The 20,331-nt window shown below is 36.1% G+C and overlaps 1 protein-coding gene across 1 annotated transcript in view; it reads left to right on the top strand.

Annotated features, from left to right (window-relative positions):
• PCLO (piccolo presynaptic cytomatrix protein) overlaps positions 1 to 20,331 on the top strand; it is a gene marked incomplete at both ends in the record, with an annotated part of 199,010 nt that overhangs the window by 49,239 nt on the left and 129,440 nt on the right. Inside the window, 2 exons of the mRNA XM_084306345.1 lie at positions 2,934 to 3,082; positions 10,945 to 11,026. Of these exons, the coding sequence (XP_084162471.1) occupies positions 2,934 to 3,082; positions 10,945 to 11,026 (231 nt within the window). The remainder of the gene's footprint in view (positions 1 to 2,933; positions 3,083 to 10,944; positions 11,027 to 20,331) is intronic.

Here is a 20,331-nt window from a genome sequence, read left to right as displayed (position 1 = left end):
CTGAATACCAGGCTTTCCCTTTCTGCAATATATGTTTTTCTAATTTTTCTCATCTTCTGGCTGAACCATTTTATGTATAGTTTTAGTAAATAAAACACTTCAAGCACCTTGAATTGAAAATAATCCATGTAATTGGGTGTAAGATACAAATTATCCCTGAAAAGTGATGACATTTTTTCAAAAAGTTATGGTCTTCTTTTCTCAGGACTGTACTTCTCTCTCTAGTGCCCTGACAGTGGACAGCTACTCTTGCTATTTGTATTCAACTTTTTAACACAGATTTCTTTTCTTTTTATTGCTTAATTTTATGAATGTAAATAGTCAGCTCAGTATATATAAATTGTACCTTTTCTCACCTCAAGGATTATTTTTCTTTTAAATACTGATTGTTGACTCTATCATAGAGCTTAGTAACTTAAAATTCAGGCATGAAAGCATCAATAAAATTGAATCTGCACACTGATTTTTCACCATGCACACACAGTTGAAAATATAAAACAATATCTTTAGTGATAGTCTCTGTTGATGACATGAAATTACTGTGAGTGCTCAGGCTTGCACTCTGCCAATAACAGTAGTATCTGTTGTACATCTATAGTACATCTATAACTGTATTATCTCTCATGATCACTACAGCACAGCTGACCCTTGGTAAATTTTCATCCATGGGATATAGAGTGATTTTCTCTGTGAGTGATTTAGATGAGGGATTTTTCTGATCAAGATTCTTGGAATCTACAACCTAGCATCCAATCTCACCTTTTTTAATTGTTTAATTAACAGTATTGAACCTTACTGACTCCAGCAAAAGTTTTTGCAGGTGGAGCAATCTGATTCTAAGACTGTCAGTGATTCATCTTGGCCAAATCAAGCCAAAAACAGTAGTGTGCTTTACTGGAGGACCTGTTGGTGTTAGGTCAGAGGTTGGACTGGGTGATCTTGGAGGTCTCTTCCAACTTAGATGATTCTGTGATTCTGTACATGTGAGTGTGGTGTGTATGTTTATATACACATACGTTTTGAAATTCCCTATAAAATATGCACATTCATCATAGTTTTGAGGGAAAAAAATAAATAAATAAATAAAAAATAGCCTGGTCTGAACGGCAGCATGGAAATTCTGTGTATGTGCTAGCTTTTTAAGGAAGAAGTCCAGCAAAAGTTATTTCAGGTGAGATGGCAGGAGGAAAAGAGGAAAAAAAAAATCATTCTTTTTTCTGCTCAGCTGATGACACTGGTTATGATAGTCAACATTAGCATATGGGATCAGAAAACTTCATTAGTTTTTTACTATAAGCCTCAGTAAGAAGTTCTCTCAAGATGAGTTATGAACCAGAGGCATTAGCAAGCATTAGCCGACTGGCACAAATATGTAAAGCATAAAATCTGTGTATTAGATTGTAGTGTCTTATTGACAGCAGTTAATCAGTAACTGATCACTAGCCATACAAGTATTAACCTTTACTTATGTTTCTTTACTTCTTACATGCTAATCTGAACATCATTTTCAAACTGTTTTTTGATAGATCAAATTATGCACAGTTAAGAAGGAAGAGACTGCATAACATCAGAACCAAAATTAAGATCTGTCCAAAGACCTGCTATAATATCAGATGGTTGTTTTACCACATAGAGGACATACAGAATATTATTACTTTTTAAAATCGTGCATATATACTTTTCCTGTTTTGGAAGTAATTTAAAGAAATAGTCAAGAAAAAACACAACTTTGTTTTTCCATTAAATATTTTTTTCCAAGCATTTATTAAACCAATTTGATTACGTTTAACAACAACAACAACAACAAAATAGATAAGACTATGCACACTACCATTTTGCATTTTAAGTTCTCTCTCATGTCGTGGAACAATTGCACTCATTCTTGTTACTATAGCAACAGCTGACCTGATTTTATGTTTGCAATTTCTGATATTTTTGCTGAAACAAATACCATCTTTCTTCTAATTTTCAATTTATCTTTCTTATTAAAACATAATCTAATAAAAATTTTATAACTAGCTGCAAATCTTTGGTTTACATTGATGGGCAATATAGACAAAAATCTGTATGATACATAGTAGAAATATTATTAAATGCATAGAAGCTGATTCTAGTGAAACCTATTAGTGTGAAAGCTACTTGTCCCGATAGTCAGTAGGCATTAATCTGTGTATTTGAAAAACTGATTTAAATAAAACAGTGTTATTTAATCCCCCATGAGTATCTAATACAACAGATTTTATACCAGTTTACTGTTGCAAATATAGGAACATTAGTCTTAGCAAGTTATTTCATGAAGAACATTCTTGGTAACTTTCCAAGCAGAAAGTTCATACTGCAAAACTGGGGGATGGAATTCAAAGTGAGAACACCTGCAATATTTCTGCCTAGAATTATGAAAAATATAGATAGCTTTTAGTTCATATCGTCTTCATAAAGCAGGCTCAGTTTTCATGTCAGTAGTTTTAGATGATCTCCAAAATATTTTGAATAATTTTTAGTTCCAAAATTTGGAAGTAGGTGCTTGAGGGTTTATTATCATTATTGTTATTATTTTATTTTTAGCCTACTGCAGAGTAACTAATTTCACAATTTTTTTAATCAAACATTTTAGAATTGTTTGAAGTCTGCAGTGTATTTCTGAGCTGCTGGAAAGAAGGACATGGCTATAGCACTCAGCAGTGTGTTTCTTCTGATATTTAATATCCATAGTTTTTTAATTTAATAACCTAAACAGAATCTTCTCACTCTGTTTTATCACTTACAGCTAAATTATGCCTTAGTTCAATGTCTCAAATCTCGCCTGTAACTTTGCTTTAGCTGCATGGCCAATTAATTGATAACCACTATGCATGTTTGCTATGCACAATGCACATTATTGCCCTTTGCCCAGCACCGGATCAGAGCATTTGACCTGTCCTTGGTTTTCAAAGCCTATCATCTGCGTCGTGAAGAAACAGATTGGTTTGACAAGCCCAGGGAATCTCGTTTGGAGAATGGACATGGCCTGGACAGAAGGCTGCCAGAGAAGTTGTCCCACTCTCGACCACCAAGTCAACATCAAGATCAAATTAGCTGCCAAGTAAGCCATTCCTTTAGCTTTATAACTGTTTGAAAAATTAACTATCATGCTGTCCAATAGTGTAGAGAGTATGGGATTAATTAAATTCCAGCAGCATTCAGCTGAAGTGCCATCAATACTGGATGACGGCATTAGAAAAGAACTGCTCTGCATTTCAGTATTAATTTTTTAGGTTGTTTTTTAATTTCTGAAACATATCTGGAAGGAGTTAATCTACTAACCAAAACCATATATATATTAGGTTTTCCTATTAAGAAAAAACATAGTTGTTCCAATTCTAGCTTATCAGCTTTATCTGATCCAATTTCAAGCCCCTTACAGTAGTCTAAGGAAAAGATTTATTTTATTTTATTTTAATTTATTTTATTTTATTTTATTTTTTAATCCTGTTAACATTGTCTCACACTAGTAGCTGGTCAGTGTAATTCCAAGAGCCTGTAATCAAGTACTGAACATATAAACAAGACTTCATAAATCTAATAATTAAAACATCTCATTTATCATGATGAGAAAGAAAAATACCATATGTTTTCTCCAAACATGCTGATTTGAAATCTAGTTCATCTTAGTATACCATCACATATCCTCTTTGTATAAATGAAGTTTACATATCTCATGTGTTATCTTTAAGTAATTCACTTGGTTATTTAAGCTATCGTTTTTACTGATTGACTGTAATGATACTCTTTTCCATAAGGTACAATGCAAGGAAGCTGTATTGCATGGCCTCTTGATGCTACTTAATAACATCAAGTGGTATGTTAATTACTCAAATAACATTCAAGCAGGACTATCCTACTCTCATGCAGCCTTAGAAACTTTTTTGGATGATGAATATTTTCACTGACATTTGACAGTAGAATGTAGCTTTTATGAATTAAGCATTCAAATATCTTAAAATACAAGCTGTTATTTTTTTTTTTTTTTCTCTCCTTTGCCTATCTCTGATTTAGCATATTCATAGATTTATACAGGCTAGGTTGTACTGAGCCTAGCAATTTCTTGTTGAGAAAGAGGGCTTTACAATATACAGTCTTACAGGAATCTGTTAAAACAGATCTCACCACAAACCAGTTTTATTTCAGGATAAAGGATGTTTTAGTCTTCACAGCACTTAATATCACTGGAAGTGAGGAAAAAAAAGAAAAAAAAAAAAAAAAAAAGCCAGAGCACTTTCATCCTCTTCATCCTCATGAGAAATATGCTGATTATGTTATTATTCTGAACATACAAAATTGTATTTGATCACTTCAGCATCATGGCATAAAGTTTAAAATTTGCTTTGAAAATCAGGTTTGCCCAAGAACATGGTTACTGTTATCCTGATATGGAGGTGGTCAATAAGATTTAAAAGTATTTAACTTTTAGAAATTCTTTTACCCTTGGAAAAAGTTCCAAGGCATTACTAATCACAAAGGTCCGATCTTTGTGGCTTTTCTGTTTGTTTGTTTTGTTTTGCTTCGTCATTTAAATAGCACTACAATAGGATTGGTTGAAAGACTTTGATCAAAATTTTTGGGGAGGAAAGTTAAGGTAGCTGAGAATTCTTGTGTTATTGGATTATTTCAAGAAGCAATATATATATAAATATATATATTTATATATATATATACTCTGTGGTATATATATATGTTCTGCGGTAGCCCCCTGTTTATGTGAAAATAGAGATACTGCATTTAAAATCTTGCCAAGGGCATTTTTTAAGGTTTTGATAATTGGAAATTTGATTGTGTACATGTTTTGAATAGTTCTGTGGGGTGTCTTTACTCACATAATTTCTGTGAACAGAAATATAAAGCTGCTGCAAAAGAAAAGTGATGTGGAAGAAAAGGTTTTTCAAAAATTCCCTCTTTATCTATTTCAGTCCAGGTTAGCTATGGTAATTCACCCACGGATACAAAATAATTTCAGTGTGTCTGCAGACGTGAGAAATGCCAGCTCTCATGAAGTCAGCATCACAAACATTGTCAAAACGTTGGTCAGAAATTGTGCACATTGAAAATCTCCTGTGAGCATTTGATACAATAACAAAGAAAACTGATTTTCAGACACATCTAGCTATGAAATTACTTTAAGACAAGATAAAGTGTCAGAGACATTTTAAAATGTTTCAATCATTAGCTTCACATTGAATTCTGAAAATGGAACACTTGGCAATAGAAGCAAGTAAATCATTATTAATGTATTTATTTTTTAACATTCATTTTATGATTTGAAGTTGTCATGAAAAATAAACATTTTTCAAGACAGTGAGTTTGTTGAGACAAAGTAAACACTCTGCAAAGGCTTTTTTAGTCTTGTCTCTTCTGTGAATTAAGAAAAAAAGAAGAAAATAAAAAACAAACAAACATTACCACCACCATGAAAAACTGAATATTGTCCCATGCTTTCTGTCTACTGTATCCACAGAGTTGTAGTGTCCAGGCACAATGTACTCTGGAGCCCAAAATGACAAATCATTCTTCATCCTGTCCATGTGAACATGTCCAACTTCACTTGGAGCTTCCCTTGCTGCAAAAGCTTTCCTGAATTACTTAGGACTAATAGTAACACTAATTAAGCCATTGCAACTCTTTTAAATCCCATACTGAGCAAAAAACAACTGTAGAAGGAAGTATTTGAATGAGTAGCACTAATCTTGTCACATCAGTCAAAGTTTCCAAATACACTTATCCACTGTAAATTTGTCATATTTGCTTTTTATAAAAATGTTTTATTGAAAACTATCATATTTGTACTCCAGAATATTTTGTTTCACACATGTGAAACATAAATTTCCTTACTAGATGAAATCAGAATTGCTCAATTATGTCCCACAGAGCTTGTGTAATTAACGGTTATAAATAAAGCAAAACCCTATGCTTTTTATACAAGAATGCACAGAGTGACAACCCTGAACTTCATGGTTTCCATAGATTTCTTATAATTTAGGGATTAAGTTCATATATGCCATATTAGTAATACTAAAATATTTGTTTCTATAGCAACTTCTGTATTTCCACATAGTATTCCTAAATCGCATTAAATTGCAGTGTAGTTTAGTATCTTGATAGCTCTATAGTAATTCTGAACTGTTTATGTGAGCAGGGTAAGCAGAGTTTAGACCTCATCAATACGTAATCTATTGCAGATTTCTTACTGACCCAGGTTAACCTCAGCAGTTTACTTGGTAACTGCCAGTTGATCAGCTGCTTCTTTTAATCTCCAGAGATTATGTCTTTTTTAATGACGATTTTCTGTGAAAAAAATATTATTTTACCCTGAAATAATTTGACTATTTCAAAGAGGCTGTGAAAGAACAGTAGGAAGAGGTGCCAGGGAAGTAAGAGATCATGCCAAGGAGATGAACAGTGAGATTACATCAACAGGTGATGTAAACTTCTTAATTGGTGGAATAAATACAGAACTTCCAGTGATTGTAGATGGTCTTTTAGGCTCTAAGTGATTGATAAAATCACAAACTCATCATAAGTATATTGTCATTGGTTCTTTTTGGCAACAGTTTTCTAATCACACACGCAAAAATAAAAAATAAAGAAAGCTAGGGCTCCAGAGATTCAATATTTTTAAACGTCAACCCCCTATTTCTAAAGCCCTTCTGAAGACTATATGCTTATCTCTGTTCATGGGACTGTACAACTTTCTTAAAGTAACATTTGAAACATGTCTTTTTAGGGGGATTCAATAATATTCTATTTAAATATGATGAAATATTCAGTTTAAAAATGATGAAAAAATGGGTTGTAAGGTGAGTAATAGGGTTAAAATGAGAAAGTACTGTTTATGAAAGAGATCTATAAGGCTACCTGCAAACTTCTTTGCCAGATTTTACAAATCCATACTCTTTGGTTGTGATAGTTTTCCAACTCTTAAGGAGATTACATTAAATTTCTATAAAACTGCTTTCTCTATTTAAGGCTTTATAGAGAACATATATATGTTCTCTAGAAACACAATGAGAAATATGAGATTTCTAAATTTAGTGTAATTGTTAGAATATCTAATATAATGAGTAAATTGTTGCCCGCTCACTGCAAGTCAAGATGGAATTTAGCAGGCTGTTAGTTATTTTTCTGTTACCCAATACTATTATTCTCACTGCATGAGAAAGTGATTTCTAGATCAACAGTTCAGTATTGACCTCTGTGAAGAAGCAAACACCACTCACTTTGCATTTCATTCATAGTCAGGAGCATTGTGGTATTAAAATAATCCTAAATACTTCTTTTGCAAGTTGTCTCTATCAGTGATCTATACGTAGAGAGAAATTTCCACCATTAGGATTTCTAGAGAACTTGGTGTTCTTGCTCTACACAGAGGAAATGCAGCAGCTCAAAGGAGCAGGATTACCTTTGCTGTGGCAGTTACTGTTGCTGGCTGTCACAGGGCTTGCAAGCTCATGCAAGTTTCTATGGTATTCAGAAATTAGGTTTCTGAATTTCTTTAACTCCTCGCCTTGATCATCCACCATCCTCTTCCTGGACACACAATTCAGGTAAAATCTCCTTTGAAGACTGCATTTCCTAAAGGACTACAGTCAGATGTATCTGCTGAGGTTCACCTTATCAGGTTTTCCTAGATTTTGGTGGAAGGAGAAGTGCAGCACCACTTAAAAAATAGAGACTACAGTGGCTGTGTTGACCAGCTCAAAAGCCCAGCTAATGCTTTTTAGCTGTTATTATGGAGTTTGCCTAGAGTACTAAAATACATTTATTGTATTTTAGTTCTTCTACTTAAATAAAGCACTACAGAAATTTAGTCATCTTAATTGTTCTCATTACCTCATAGAATTCACTTCAGTGAGACTTTGATAGAATTTCTTTATCAGACAAAAAGCATAAAGACAACAAGAGGAAAATAAAGTCTACATTTAAACTGTAATTTTCTGTAACACTGGTAGAAAAGCTCAGCACATTTATTTGCTATTCATTCCACTTTTGGAAGGGCTTAAAGCAGACTGATAACATCAAACATGACCAGAGCTTAAATAGCTGGAGGAGATGCTCTATACTCTAGTTTTCATTTAACTCACTGGGTTGCAACCCCCAAGGGCCTGCTGAGTAATGTGCTGAAAAATGTGACCTGAATCCCATGTCAGCTCAGACAGCACATTAGTGAGGATGATAGACTGGAGAGTCGAAGTATGCCTGCGATCAGAAGAGGAGGGCATTGCTGGTGCTGAACAACAAGAGTCAGTGCTCAAATGTACTGAGTGCTCCCAGAGAGCTGAGGAAAGGATCTCCGTGGCAGGGACATATGGCAGAAATCTGTGTTTTCTGTAGTGAATAAACAAGGGATCGAGTCACCTTCAGCCCTACAACCTAAAATCTAGTCTTGGTAATTTACACATCCTCCGTTCCTGCACCTTTACAGAAGGTCTTGCCCTTCTGCACCATAGCTCATCTGTATACTGAAGTGATTGTGTGACTGCAGTGGGGTCCCTCTATGTGTTCATGGAGATAACCGGGGGACTAATCAGCAAGAAGGACCCCCAGGCATATGTTCTTGTGAATTAAATCTCCTTCAGAGAAAGTTAGAAAAAGATGTGAACAATTGGAAGCACTAAATGACTTGTATTCTGAAGGGTCTTGAATATACTAGATTTCATATAAATACGGTCATTAGGGGTTAAAGTAAAACCATCAAAACCAACATAACTTTTCTTCCTTGCATAATCTGTTTACAGCAACCCCTGTTTTTTCCTGTGTATTCTCCTGCCACTTTCAGACACAAACCATTCTGAAGGTAAATGCCTAATGTCATCTTCAATTTAAGTACTGATTCCCACAAACATTAAAAAATAATATACTACCCTGAATACTAATAAACTTTAATGCTTTTATTCATAACTTTATGAATCAGTAAGATTTATACTTATCATAAAATTCTGGAAGTGAAAATAATGAGAAAGTAATAGACTAAAGTAGGAAACAGTCTAAATTTTCTGATATATTTTTCAGTAAATCATATACAATATGTTGTTGAATATTCTTGGTTTATTATTTATTCAAAATTTTAATTTTGCTAAAGAAAGATAAGATAGAGGATTAAAATACATAAACAATTTGTAAATTGAAGTTTATGAGCTGCAGTGTTCCTCAGTTTAATTTGAATTGCTTTCACTGAAAAGGATCCCAGCTACAGAACTAATATATTCATACTGTTTCCCTTGAACTTTATTACTTTGTATTAATTCTTATTTATTTAATTAATATTTTTTTTCAGATTATTTACAATTATATGTAAGTTACACATGACAAACACATTAATTTTACTGTTAAATTACACTTGCTGAATTTTAATAATGTCATTAAGAGAACATATCAATGTCCCTATCCATTTATAAGCATGGGCATCTCATGGCACTTTACACACTTCTGGTAGTATTAGACCCTATGTCCTGGCAAAATTCCACAGTAAGTCATAAAGTCTGCCAGATCTCAATTCTGATTTATTCTGGAGTACTTGTCCACTACCAAATCTATGATCTCTTTTTCATCTGAGATAAATTTTGGCCAATGCTACTGTCAATGTATTATGGGAGGATTTCAGCCTTCTAGATGCAATGCCATCCACTGGGTAAGAAACAGAATTATGACAAATGATGTATGAACTCCTGCTCACCATGGGACTGAGCTAAGCCAGCCACTTGACTTCTGTTTCCCCTCCTGTCACTTATGTGTGCTATGCATTAACATCACAAATTTTCCAAGGCAGAGACTGTTTGAAGTGCTTAGTTCAGGAGGAGCTTAATCCCTTTAAATGCTACTTAAGTATAAATAATAGTAATAAACTCCTGGCAGCAGGCTTCTAATACACTCAGACTTCTGCTGATTAACGTTGTCCCATCAGCTCCTGAACTCCACTCCCAGTCCCATCCCATTGACATTCAGCGGTGAGCAGCCCCAGGCAGCTACACTCCCATTGCTTGGTCAGGGTACAATGCTCGGGCTTGGCATGAACGTGGCAGAGCTGATGTATTCTGCTTTGTTTCTGAAAGACAAAAACTGCAGGCAAAGAGAGCATGCGATGGGTGTGAGGTGTGCGAGTGTTGCAACAGTCTTTATGCAAAGGTCTTTGGGTGTGGACATGTGGCAATCATCTCTGAAAACTGAGGTCGTACATGCTGCATGGCCTCTTCCATGTCCATAATGTAGGGCAAGTGCAGTCATCCCAGCTGGACCCCTGGCTTTTGAATGCATGTTGTAGACATACGTTGCTTTCAGCTTTGATATTTTGCAGTAGTAGCCCAAGTGAATGTTGCACATGATCATGTAAAAGTAGCCTTTAAAGTTTTAGGTCAGGTCTTTCAAAAGGCTTTTAAGATTTGGTTATGAAGTACATTCGCTGGGGGACAGTTGGACCAGATGATCTTGGAGGTCTTTTCCAACTTTTATGATTCTGTGATTCTACATTAGGATATGTGTTCTTGCTGAAACTAGAGTGGTAACTCATGGCTTTTTACATGTTCACCACCATTTTGTTCAGGTCTATATGAACAGTATTTTGTAATATTTACAGAAATAATATATAATTTCATTCTCTCTTGTATATCACTTGGACAAAGGATTAATGTGAAGAAAAACTACAGATGATAGTGACCTTCCAGTCATTAGGAAATAAAAGCAGAACTAAAGCCATATTCAAACTGAATCTGTTTTTCTGGAAGCAAATCTTCATTCCCCTGCAGAAGGATTTTTTAGTCTGACAAACATATCTTGAAAGTCAGGGGATGTGGTGGTATTTCCCTGGATGAAATAAGTTTATTTGCTTGATTCTGTTTCAACTGTCTAAAATTATTATTATTATATATTGTATATGTTATTTTATCTTTTTATGACATGCATATTTGTGTTCCTCAGATAAATGGGAAGCCCCTGCAGTATATTTTCCCTCATGCAAGGCTCAAACTACTGAGAGACCCAAAGGATCACACAGTTTCAGGTAAATAGCAACAACCCTCTATGAGACATAATAATTAATTTGATTAGCATAATTCGTGGAAAAAAAAAAAGAAAAAAAAAAAAAGGTAGCATTAAAAATAGTTCCTGTGTTATATGCAGCAGGAAATTCAGTGGTCATTTTACATTTTGCTGTTTGGTTGCCACAGAAAGCAGCAGTGCAGAAAAAAAAAAGGTCACAACATCTGTTCCAGATATATAAGCTATACAGACATTAAAAGTAGAGGGAAAATCTGTTGTGTTATACATAACAGCAGTCTGCTGTCTGTTGCTTTTTATATAACTCTATATTCTATGTGTGAGAAGTTTCCTTAAAAATTAACAGAGGAATTAGAAAAACAAGTAGGCTTGTGTAGGTATCCAACATGTACAGGACTGAGAAATTTATTCTTTCTGTAGAACTACTGGGACTCTTCTTCAGAAGGGATTAGGAAAACAGTAAGACCCATTTTTCTGTAATATTTTCACACAGATAAATTTATCGCAGGATTTCAGATTTGTTCTCTTTTTCATAACTCTAACACAAATGTTCACATAAGTCTGACTCCACTTGTAAAGAAGAAGATAGTGGCAGAGGTTATGTTCATTCACCCCTTGAGTGTGAGCAGGAATACTTTATGATCTTTTTACCTATCAAGTTGTAAAAGGCTGCCAATTGCAAGATCTAGCAAGGGTAAGGTTTGTCTGTTGCAGCAATTGGAATCACACCCTTTCTTATATCTAATATTTACAAGGAACTCAGAGTTTTTTTCATATGTTGTTTGTCTTCCTTCAGAGGCACATGCTTTAAGTGGGTTTGTCATGAAACCATCAGACTTTCTTTTCACAAGTTTAAATTGTAATAGTATGTGTCAAACGCTGTTTCTGTGCAGAAGCAATTACTGACTGCCAGCTTTGGTGTTCCCTTGAGCAATAAGTAGAAAGTGGCACGAACTCACTTGAATTGCTAAATATTGTTTTCACAAGGCTTTTGGCAGTAAAATCTTGATCACTGCCGCCCCCAGCATCCACCTCATATTTAGGGCGTTACATGAATTTTCTGTATATATTATGAGGTATTTTCTTGCTAGTAACACCCACGGATGATTTTGGAATACATAAGGACCCCTTCGCCCACACAGTACAGTTTGAAAGAAGCAGCCAGGGCTGTGGTTTTGTCAGCCTTTCCTGCCTGGGGCCCTTGCATTCAGCAGGAGTCCCTTGATATCCTTGTGGAGATTTTTTTGTCCTGGGGGGTGATGAATAATGTTGTCATCCAAGCTGCTCTCATACCCAAGAAGAAGAGGAATGACAACATGACTGTATGTAGCCCATGGTTTAACGTTGCTGAAGTCTTGATTCTCCTATGGCAAGTTACTTACACTTGTGCAATGTAAAATTCCTGTTCTGAATTCTTGACTAGCTTAGCTGCTGGCAGCCATGGCACACGTGCTGTGCATTAGGGGAAATACCTTGTAAGTGATGACTGGACAGGCAAGGTTGCAGATATTGACTTCCCATTTATAAATTCACTGCTCGGCGTGAGATCACACTGGATTGAATATTCGCTTAGGGTCCTGCCAAGATTTCATAGCCCATGCTGGGATTGCTTGCTGCTGTAGCTGTGCTGTATTGTACGTAACTTCTCCTTGGTGTAAGCAAAGTTGGTTATGTCTGTGCAAACTGCAGTCATACTTCTGGTTTGTAACCCAGAAAAATCCTTGGATCCCTGCAGAGACATACTTCTATCTGGTGTATATACAGATTTCCCTACAAATATGAGGAGGCTGAAATGTGGATTGTACAGAGAAGAGCCAAAGGTGGAATGGGGTACCAACAGGGAGGAATTGAGCCAGAATGAATTGTTATTTCTCCCTCCTTGTACATATTTGAGGTACCATAAACTTGTGGCTTTGTGCCTCCCTTTCTCAGTACCCAAGAATTAAAGTAGATAGAAAAGTTCTTTAAATGTGCAGTATTTTCTGCTGAACCCCAAGCTTTCAAAATAGACTCTCCAGGAGCCTCACACAATTTTTTGTTTGTTTGTTTTTATTTTTTGGTTTAAAAATTCAATTTTTATTACTTGGTATCTACAGACTTATAGCAATATGTCCTTATTAACTAGACAATGAGGCACACTTAGAAATCCAAGTCTAGAAACACAGAAGTTAATTAAAATGCTGGTATATTAAACAATATAATCGCTTATACACCCACTACAGCAGTAAGACACAATTAAGATTATTGGGTATTGATCTAGATGACAGGGCTGGTTGGCTGGCTGGTCTATTTCTTTTTCTCTGTTTCTTGGTTTCTTCCCTCTCTCTTGTTCTATTCATCACCCTTTCTCTGTTCCCCTCCTTCTTCTCCTTCTCTCTCTTTCTCCTTCCCTCTTTCTTATCAAAAGTACCAAATGATTTGTTGAATCATCATATTTAACTGATTGCCTTATACTTGTTGCATAGACAATGGAAGAGTGTATGTTAAAACAAAACACCTCAATAATGCTGATGTGGGGAGCCAGATCTCCCCAGGGCTCAGCCAGGCACTGTGCAGGTGGCAATGTGAGTCTCTGGTCAAAGATCCTTGCAGCAGGCACTTCAGCTGTATTGGATGAGACTCCCTTAACTGTTGTGTTGCTGAAGCAACTGGAATGTGGTCCTGTGTGACTACAGAAACATGTGTGTCATCCACTGTCTGTGATTATCTTACAGTGTTTGCAAAACACACTGTCTTTGTGCATCAAAGACTGCCTTGTGTGAGGTTTTCTACACATGCAAGAACAGTTTCTACTGATCATTTGAATGATCTATGTGCAGTTTGATCAATTTGATAGCTGAGTTGCTTTGGTAATGTGAGCTGCCTTCCCAATACTGCCAGATTCTCAACTGGGAGAATAAATTAACACATCCTAAGTATGCAAACAGTATACCTGTAGGCACACAAGCAAATTCCATGGGTACCCAGCTATACCACAGATGTAACTATAGGGCAAATTTGTATTTCAAACTTACATTACTATTATAATTTGAATCCCATAGATCTCACCACATACTTTACATAGTGAAGGTCAGTTCCTGTTTAGGGATCCAGAAATTGTCACATTATGAATATCAATAGTGTCTCAATTTGTGTGCTGACAACACAAAGCTGGGAGGAGTGGCTGATACCCCAGAGGGCTGTGCTGCCGTTCAGAGGGACCTTGACAGGCTGGAGAGTTGGGCTGAGAGGAACCTCGTGAAGTTCAACAAGGGCAAGTGCAGGGTCCCACACCTAGGGAGGAATAACCCCAAGCACCAGTACAGGCTGGGGGGTGACCTGCTGGAGTACAGCTCTGCAGAGAGAGACCTGGGAGTTCCAGTGGACTACCAAGAAGACCAACGGTATCCTGGGGTCCATTCAGAAGAGTGTTGCCAGCAGGTCAAGGGAGGTGATCCTCCCTCTTTACTTAGCCCTGGTGAGGCCACACCTGGAGTATTGTGTCCAGTTCTGGTCTCCCCAGTACAAGAGGGACATAGAACTACTGGAGCAAGTCCAGAGGATGATGATTAGAGGACTGGAACATGAGAACAGGCTGAAAGAACTGGGCCTGTTGAACTTGGAAAAGAGAAGACTGAGGGGAGATCTCATTAGTGCATATAAATATCTGAGGCGAGGGTGTTGAGAGAATGGAACCAGTCTCTTTTCAGTTGTGCCCAGTGACAGGATAAGAGGCAATGGGCACAAACTGTAGCACAGGAGGTTCCAGCTCAATATGAGTGGACACTTCTTTACTGTGAGGGTGCCTGAGCACTGGGACAGGTTGCCCAGAGTGGTTGTGCAGTCTCCTCTGGAGATATTCAAAACCTGCCTGTATGCCATCCTGCGCAATGTGCTCTAGGTGATCCTGTTCCGCAGGGGGGCTGAAGTAGATGATCTTCAGAGTTCCCTTCCAACCTCGGCCATTCTGTACAAAATTCAGGCTGTTTCACTACACATTCTGTGCATACGCTTTCTGCTTATTTGTTTTCTTGCTTAATGAAAACTGGTACTTGAGGTACAGATGCCTTTGGTGCCTCTTACATAATTTTGCACACAGAAACATTTAATGAAAAATTTAGCATGTGAACGAGGTGTCTAAGAATAAGGAACTAGGCCAAAAATGTGATGGCAAGAAAATTGTAGCTCTGAATGGAAAATAAATATATACTTGCTAGCTGCCCTGTCTCTGGAGGTTTCTTGTTTCTTCAGTATATGCCGTCATCTAGAACTCACAGCTCTTCTTTTCAAGGTATTCACTCTCCCCTCCTCAGGAAATGCTGATAGTTAGGAAGGAATTGACAAGGATTTTCTCTACAAAGATTGATGAATAATTTGCATCAAAAAAAAAAAAAAAAAGAAAAAAGAAAAAAAGGAATTGGCATCATCATTCTGCTGAGGTGCCAAAGCAATGATGGCAGTGATCAGAGAATTATAATGTAGCAGTATTTAGTGCTCCAGAAACTCACTGTTTGTTTTCACTGAGAATCCCTCGTTTCTTTTGGATCCCTTAGCATAACCAGCATAAGCACTGCTTTATTCTGCCAGTATTTTCTCTTCTGGTTTTTAACACTTCATAGAAACATTTGAAGAAGGGAAGGGTGGGCATGATATTGAGGACAACAAAGCGTTGTCAATGCCTTTGGAAATGTTGCAAGGAGGAAAACCCCCATTGTGTTCTTCCGAACAAGGCAAACAAATTCAGTAGGTCTACATGATCACGGAGTGCATCTAAGTTAAAGTAATTCTTTCTGCTTTGCTTTGCATGGAACTGAGACACAAGTAACTCTCCCCTTTTCAAATGTAGGATATTCTGTGTTTCCATGGAGCAAAATGTACCGGTAGACAGCCACGCTGTCCATGTTGTGGAACATCCTATTCAATTCTGAGGCAAGAGAAAAAGGCAGAAAGCTAATTCAGAAAAAGCTGTGAAGTTTGTACTAGAGCAAAAAAAAAAAAAAAAAAAAAAACAACTAATTGGACTGTGTGTGGGAGACTGTGTCACTCACCTTAGCAGTAATATCAGCAAAACTGATAAGAGGTAGCTGTAAGGCTACACAAGTCAGAGGTGCCTCATACTCTCCATAAGGATTATGGATTCCTATATGCAGCAACACACCTCTAAACCATGCCAGTTAATGGGCTATATATTCAGACTGAGAAGTAGAGAGTTAGAAGTGTTTTTCTGTACCAAGTCCACACTTCTATAGTCTCTAAACATGTAACCCTACTTATTTAGGGTTTTTTAACCTGCAAGTTCAGCAACTTCAGTTCTTACAGGAGTACTGAAGTGCAGTGAATACGTGATGATTAATCAATGAAAGAATGCATGAAATATAGTCACAGTCCATGTTGCATGTGACATAGACCTAGAGTAAAAGTGTAACTCACCTCTTGTCCTCAGACTTTTCTCAGAGGATTGCTTTTCCTTTTTCTTTAGTTTAGCATTGTGAAGAAATGAAACAACACTTTGCACAAAATGTATCCCCTCCAACACTTGTTACTGTGAAAGGGTCTAATACCTAATTAACAGCCATCATTCCCTCAAGTACTCTCTCCTTATCAGAGACCTGGCACAGACATTAAATAACAATAAACAGAAAGGGGCAGAGCTGTTATCAACAGGCAACCTCAGAGATTTTCCAGTGAAGTCATACAGCAGTAGGTGAGGACAGGAATGGAAGTACAGGAATGGAGAGATGTATTTTTGTGTCTTATTAATGATCTTAAAAAGAACTTAATGACATTTGACCTTCCTAAGTAATAATAATGATAATAAAACATATTTTCATATTTGTTGGAAACAATTTGTAGAGATACAAAACATATATGCCAAGTTTATGTGCCTTCTCTCTAAAATAACTTCATTTGAAATGGATTACCATGTGTATTTCAAATACTTTCCATGAACTCTCTTTTACAGCTCAGTTTATGCATTTTTCAGTGTATAAACACCCATTTAAGAATGCATAATATCATAAGATGAGTGGAGGTAATTAAGAGTGCAATGTGTCTACCAATAATAAAATTCCAATTTGCTTCATATCTCTGCAGAAGTAGACCAATGCAATACTGAGTACCAGGCCCTCAGTTTCCAATGGAAAGCCAAAAGGAAAGCAGGAGCATATGAATGAGCTTGACAGCCACTGAAACAGCATCTGTCAACCTCTAACTGCATCTACCACATGTCAGCACTTTCTCTTGAATCAGTTGAAGACAAGACATTCAGGGGCATCTGCCATTGGTCAAATGACTTGTTATGGACATTAATAGAGTCCTTGACAAAGTCCTAACAAAAGAAAAGTTAAAGGCACAGAAATGTCAGTTTAGAGTTTCAGTTCTCTGGTGAAGCATAAATGATCTTAGCAGCTCTCAGAGGAAAATGAAGACCCTTCTTTGCATAGTGGCTGTAAAAAAATGTGAATAGGTTTAATAATTATGCTAGAATGAAGCAGTTACAAAGGGCAATTAATTGAATGTTGAAATACTTTAGTTAACCTTTTGGATACATCTGTTTTCCTCTCTTGATTATAAAAGAAGCATGATGTGACTAATTTAGACTGAGATTTTTTGTCTTGTAGAGATCTTAGATTAGATGAGTGTATATTGCTTACGTACAAAGAAGCTCTATAAAAATCAAAAGATGTGCAGAGGACTAGTTGTTTAAAGGACTTCATTGTTCCTTATCACCAAGTGACAAATGTCTGTTTGAGTCAGATGCGTTTTCCAGAGCAGTGTGATGTACCATATTGAGAATGATTGCCTTCCGTCCACAATTTACTTCATCATAGACTATACAGGTCTTTGAAATGTGCTAGCTTTATGCTCCCAGGCAGCCTGGCTGAAGGATAATTCCAGTTAAGATGTTCTGATTCTGCAGGTCACTGACATGGAGAAAATGGCTCTTGTGGATGGATAGGGAAATTTGAGTTTGTGACTGTCTCATAGCATCATTACACCTGCTAACTGAGGTGCAGCATTTATCAGGTGAAATCTATTATTTTTTAATCTGTTTCTGAATTTATTTATTTGTTTCTCTGTTTTTTTGTTTTGTTTTGGTTTGTTTGTTTGTTTTTATATATTGTTGATAGATAGTATGCACTCATTCCTTGCATGTTTGCTTGCTGTTTTACTTTGGTAAAAGGATATATGGAAATTTTCTGCAAAATTTCATTTAAATAACATAAAGCTTGCCAGAAAGTGTTCTTGTTCCTAAAAAAAATCTGTTCATCAAGAAAGGGAGTGAAGCTGACACTAGACAGTCAAGGCTGATGAAGACAAAGCTGTCTGAGGACAGGCACCCAAAAATGCAGATAAAGAATTTTCCTTTATCCCCGTCACAAAAACTGTGTTTTAAGGGGTTAAATTCACTAATAACAATCTATTAGTAAATTGCTGAATTCATAAACTGTTTTTCTTCTGCAATAGTCAAGTTGTTATAAGAAATATTTGTGTGATAAGAAATGTGTATATCACAAGATGACATATTCTCTCTCTATATATATATAAAGAAAACAACTAAAAATCATTTTGTCAACTCACCCATTTTAAAATGCAAAAGAAAAAAAATATATGCTTTTTTTTCCTTTTTTTTTTTTTTCTTTTTTTTTTTTTTAAACTGGCTTAAGTTGGGTACAACAGCAGTAATGGGACTTCATTACTTAAAGACATGAATGTAAACTCAAGGTAGATGAGAAATTGCTGGATATATTTACTAACCTCATTCAGCAGTGACTGATGTCACCAGGGAAAGAGCATGTGAAATGAACTGACGGTCTCAGCATGTGTCTTAGTGGACAGTTCCCCGTTTCCAACTTATACACATTTTACAAATTATACAAAGTTAGGCCATGTCCACAGACTGAGTGGTTGCAAGAACTGAACTGTCAAATGGTGAACACAATTTTTCCAGTGGGGCAATCTGAACAGCTGTGCTGTGACACTTCTGAGAATAAACAATACGCTTCTGTCTTGTTGCCAGCTTAGGCTCTTTTCCAGGCAATGAGTTAAAAGTTTAATGACAGAGGAACTAGAATTCCTTCATTTATTTTGAGTAATTTACAGACATATAGTAATCTTTTTAAAGAATTATATACACACACTTAAAAAAAAAAAAAAAAGTTACTGTCTTTTTACTGCCTTTTTCACAGAAAAGAAGGAAAGTTCAGAGTTTTTTACAAAGAATTAGATGGTTGCAGGTATTACTTGTTTTGAAAGAAGTTTTAACTTTGCAATTAATAGTTTCACAAGTTATTCCTCATTCATGACAGTAATCCATGTAAGACTATGTCACTTGATTCCCTTGTGCAGGACGGCCATTTGGGTCAGATATTCTTTTGGTTTTCCGTCAAGAGGAATTATCAAGTGTGCAGAAGCTTTGTTGGGTACCTTCTAAGCACAGGCATTACCATCTTTCCTAAAGATTCCTTGGTCAACATTTCAAAATGTTGACCAAGAGCCATAAATGCTCTCCATTACATGTACACTCCCCAACATGTCTCCTGTTCCAGAGGTAGACAGGAACTGGTAGACAATGATGTAGCTTCTGTTTAACCATTGCCAACACACATTTGCACAAATATCACATGGATTTCCTCTGCTCTAATAAGTGTACTGAAACAACAACAACGAAAGTTGGATTAATTACATAAACACCCATCTACAGTTTCCGTGAATCTGTAATATCAGGACATTATGCAATGTCTGTAATAAAAGGGCAGTGCACAAAGTTGTAATTAAGAGAACTTGCATGGTAAATTGTCAGGCCTTTACTTGTTACTTTCTTAACAAAATATAGATAACTTCAAAACTGGAGATCCAGTTGCAAATAGTTAAATAAAGCTGAACGGTTTCAAGTTTTTGTCCAAGATGTTAAGATAGCTGATATCATTCACATAGGATTGATCTATTATTTACCCTGTATTAAGACATCACTAAATGCCAGATCTGTAGCACACCAATTAAGTTGCAAAGTTGCGATATGCCAGCAGAGCATCCTTTATGTAAATCTTTTTCCTATGATGAGAGGGTTGCCTTATACTATGTTGGAAACATCAATAAAACCTATTCAGATTTTCCCCTTCATTAAGAACATTAACAAAAAGCTTAAGCTAAATGCAACTACTGTAGCATTAAAAATGTCATGAAGATTGATTTTTTTTTTTTTTTTTTTTTTACAGTGAAGCCGTAAACAATTGGCTGACATATTGGTTGAACAGATTAAAGCATGTCTTTTGGGGTAGATTCATCCTAGTAAGAATCTTTAATATTTTATGAAACTGGATTGAAGTT

The sequence above is a fragment of the Netta rufina genome (assembly GCF_964035555.1).
Source record: "Netta rufina genome assembly, chromosome: 1".
Taxonomy (NCBI): Eukaryota; Metazoa; Chordata; class Aves; order Anseriformes; family Anatidae; genus Netta; species Netta rufina.
Note: the sequence above shows the minus strand (reverse complement) of the source record. Positions and strands in the feature narration are given on the sequence as shown.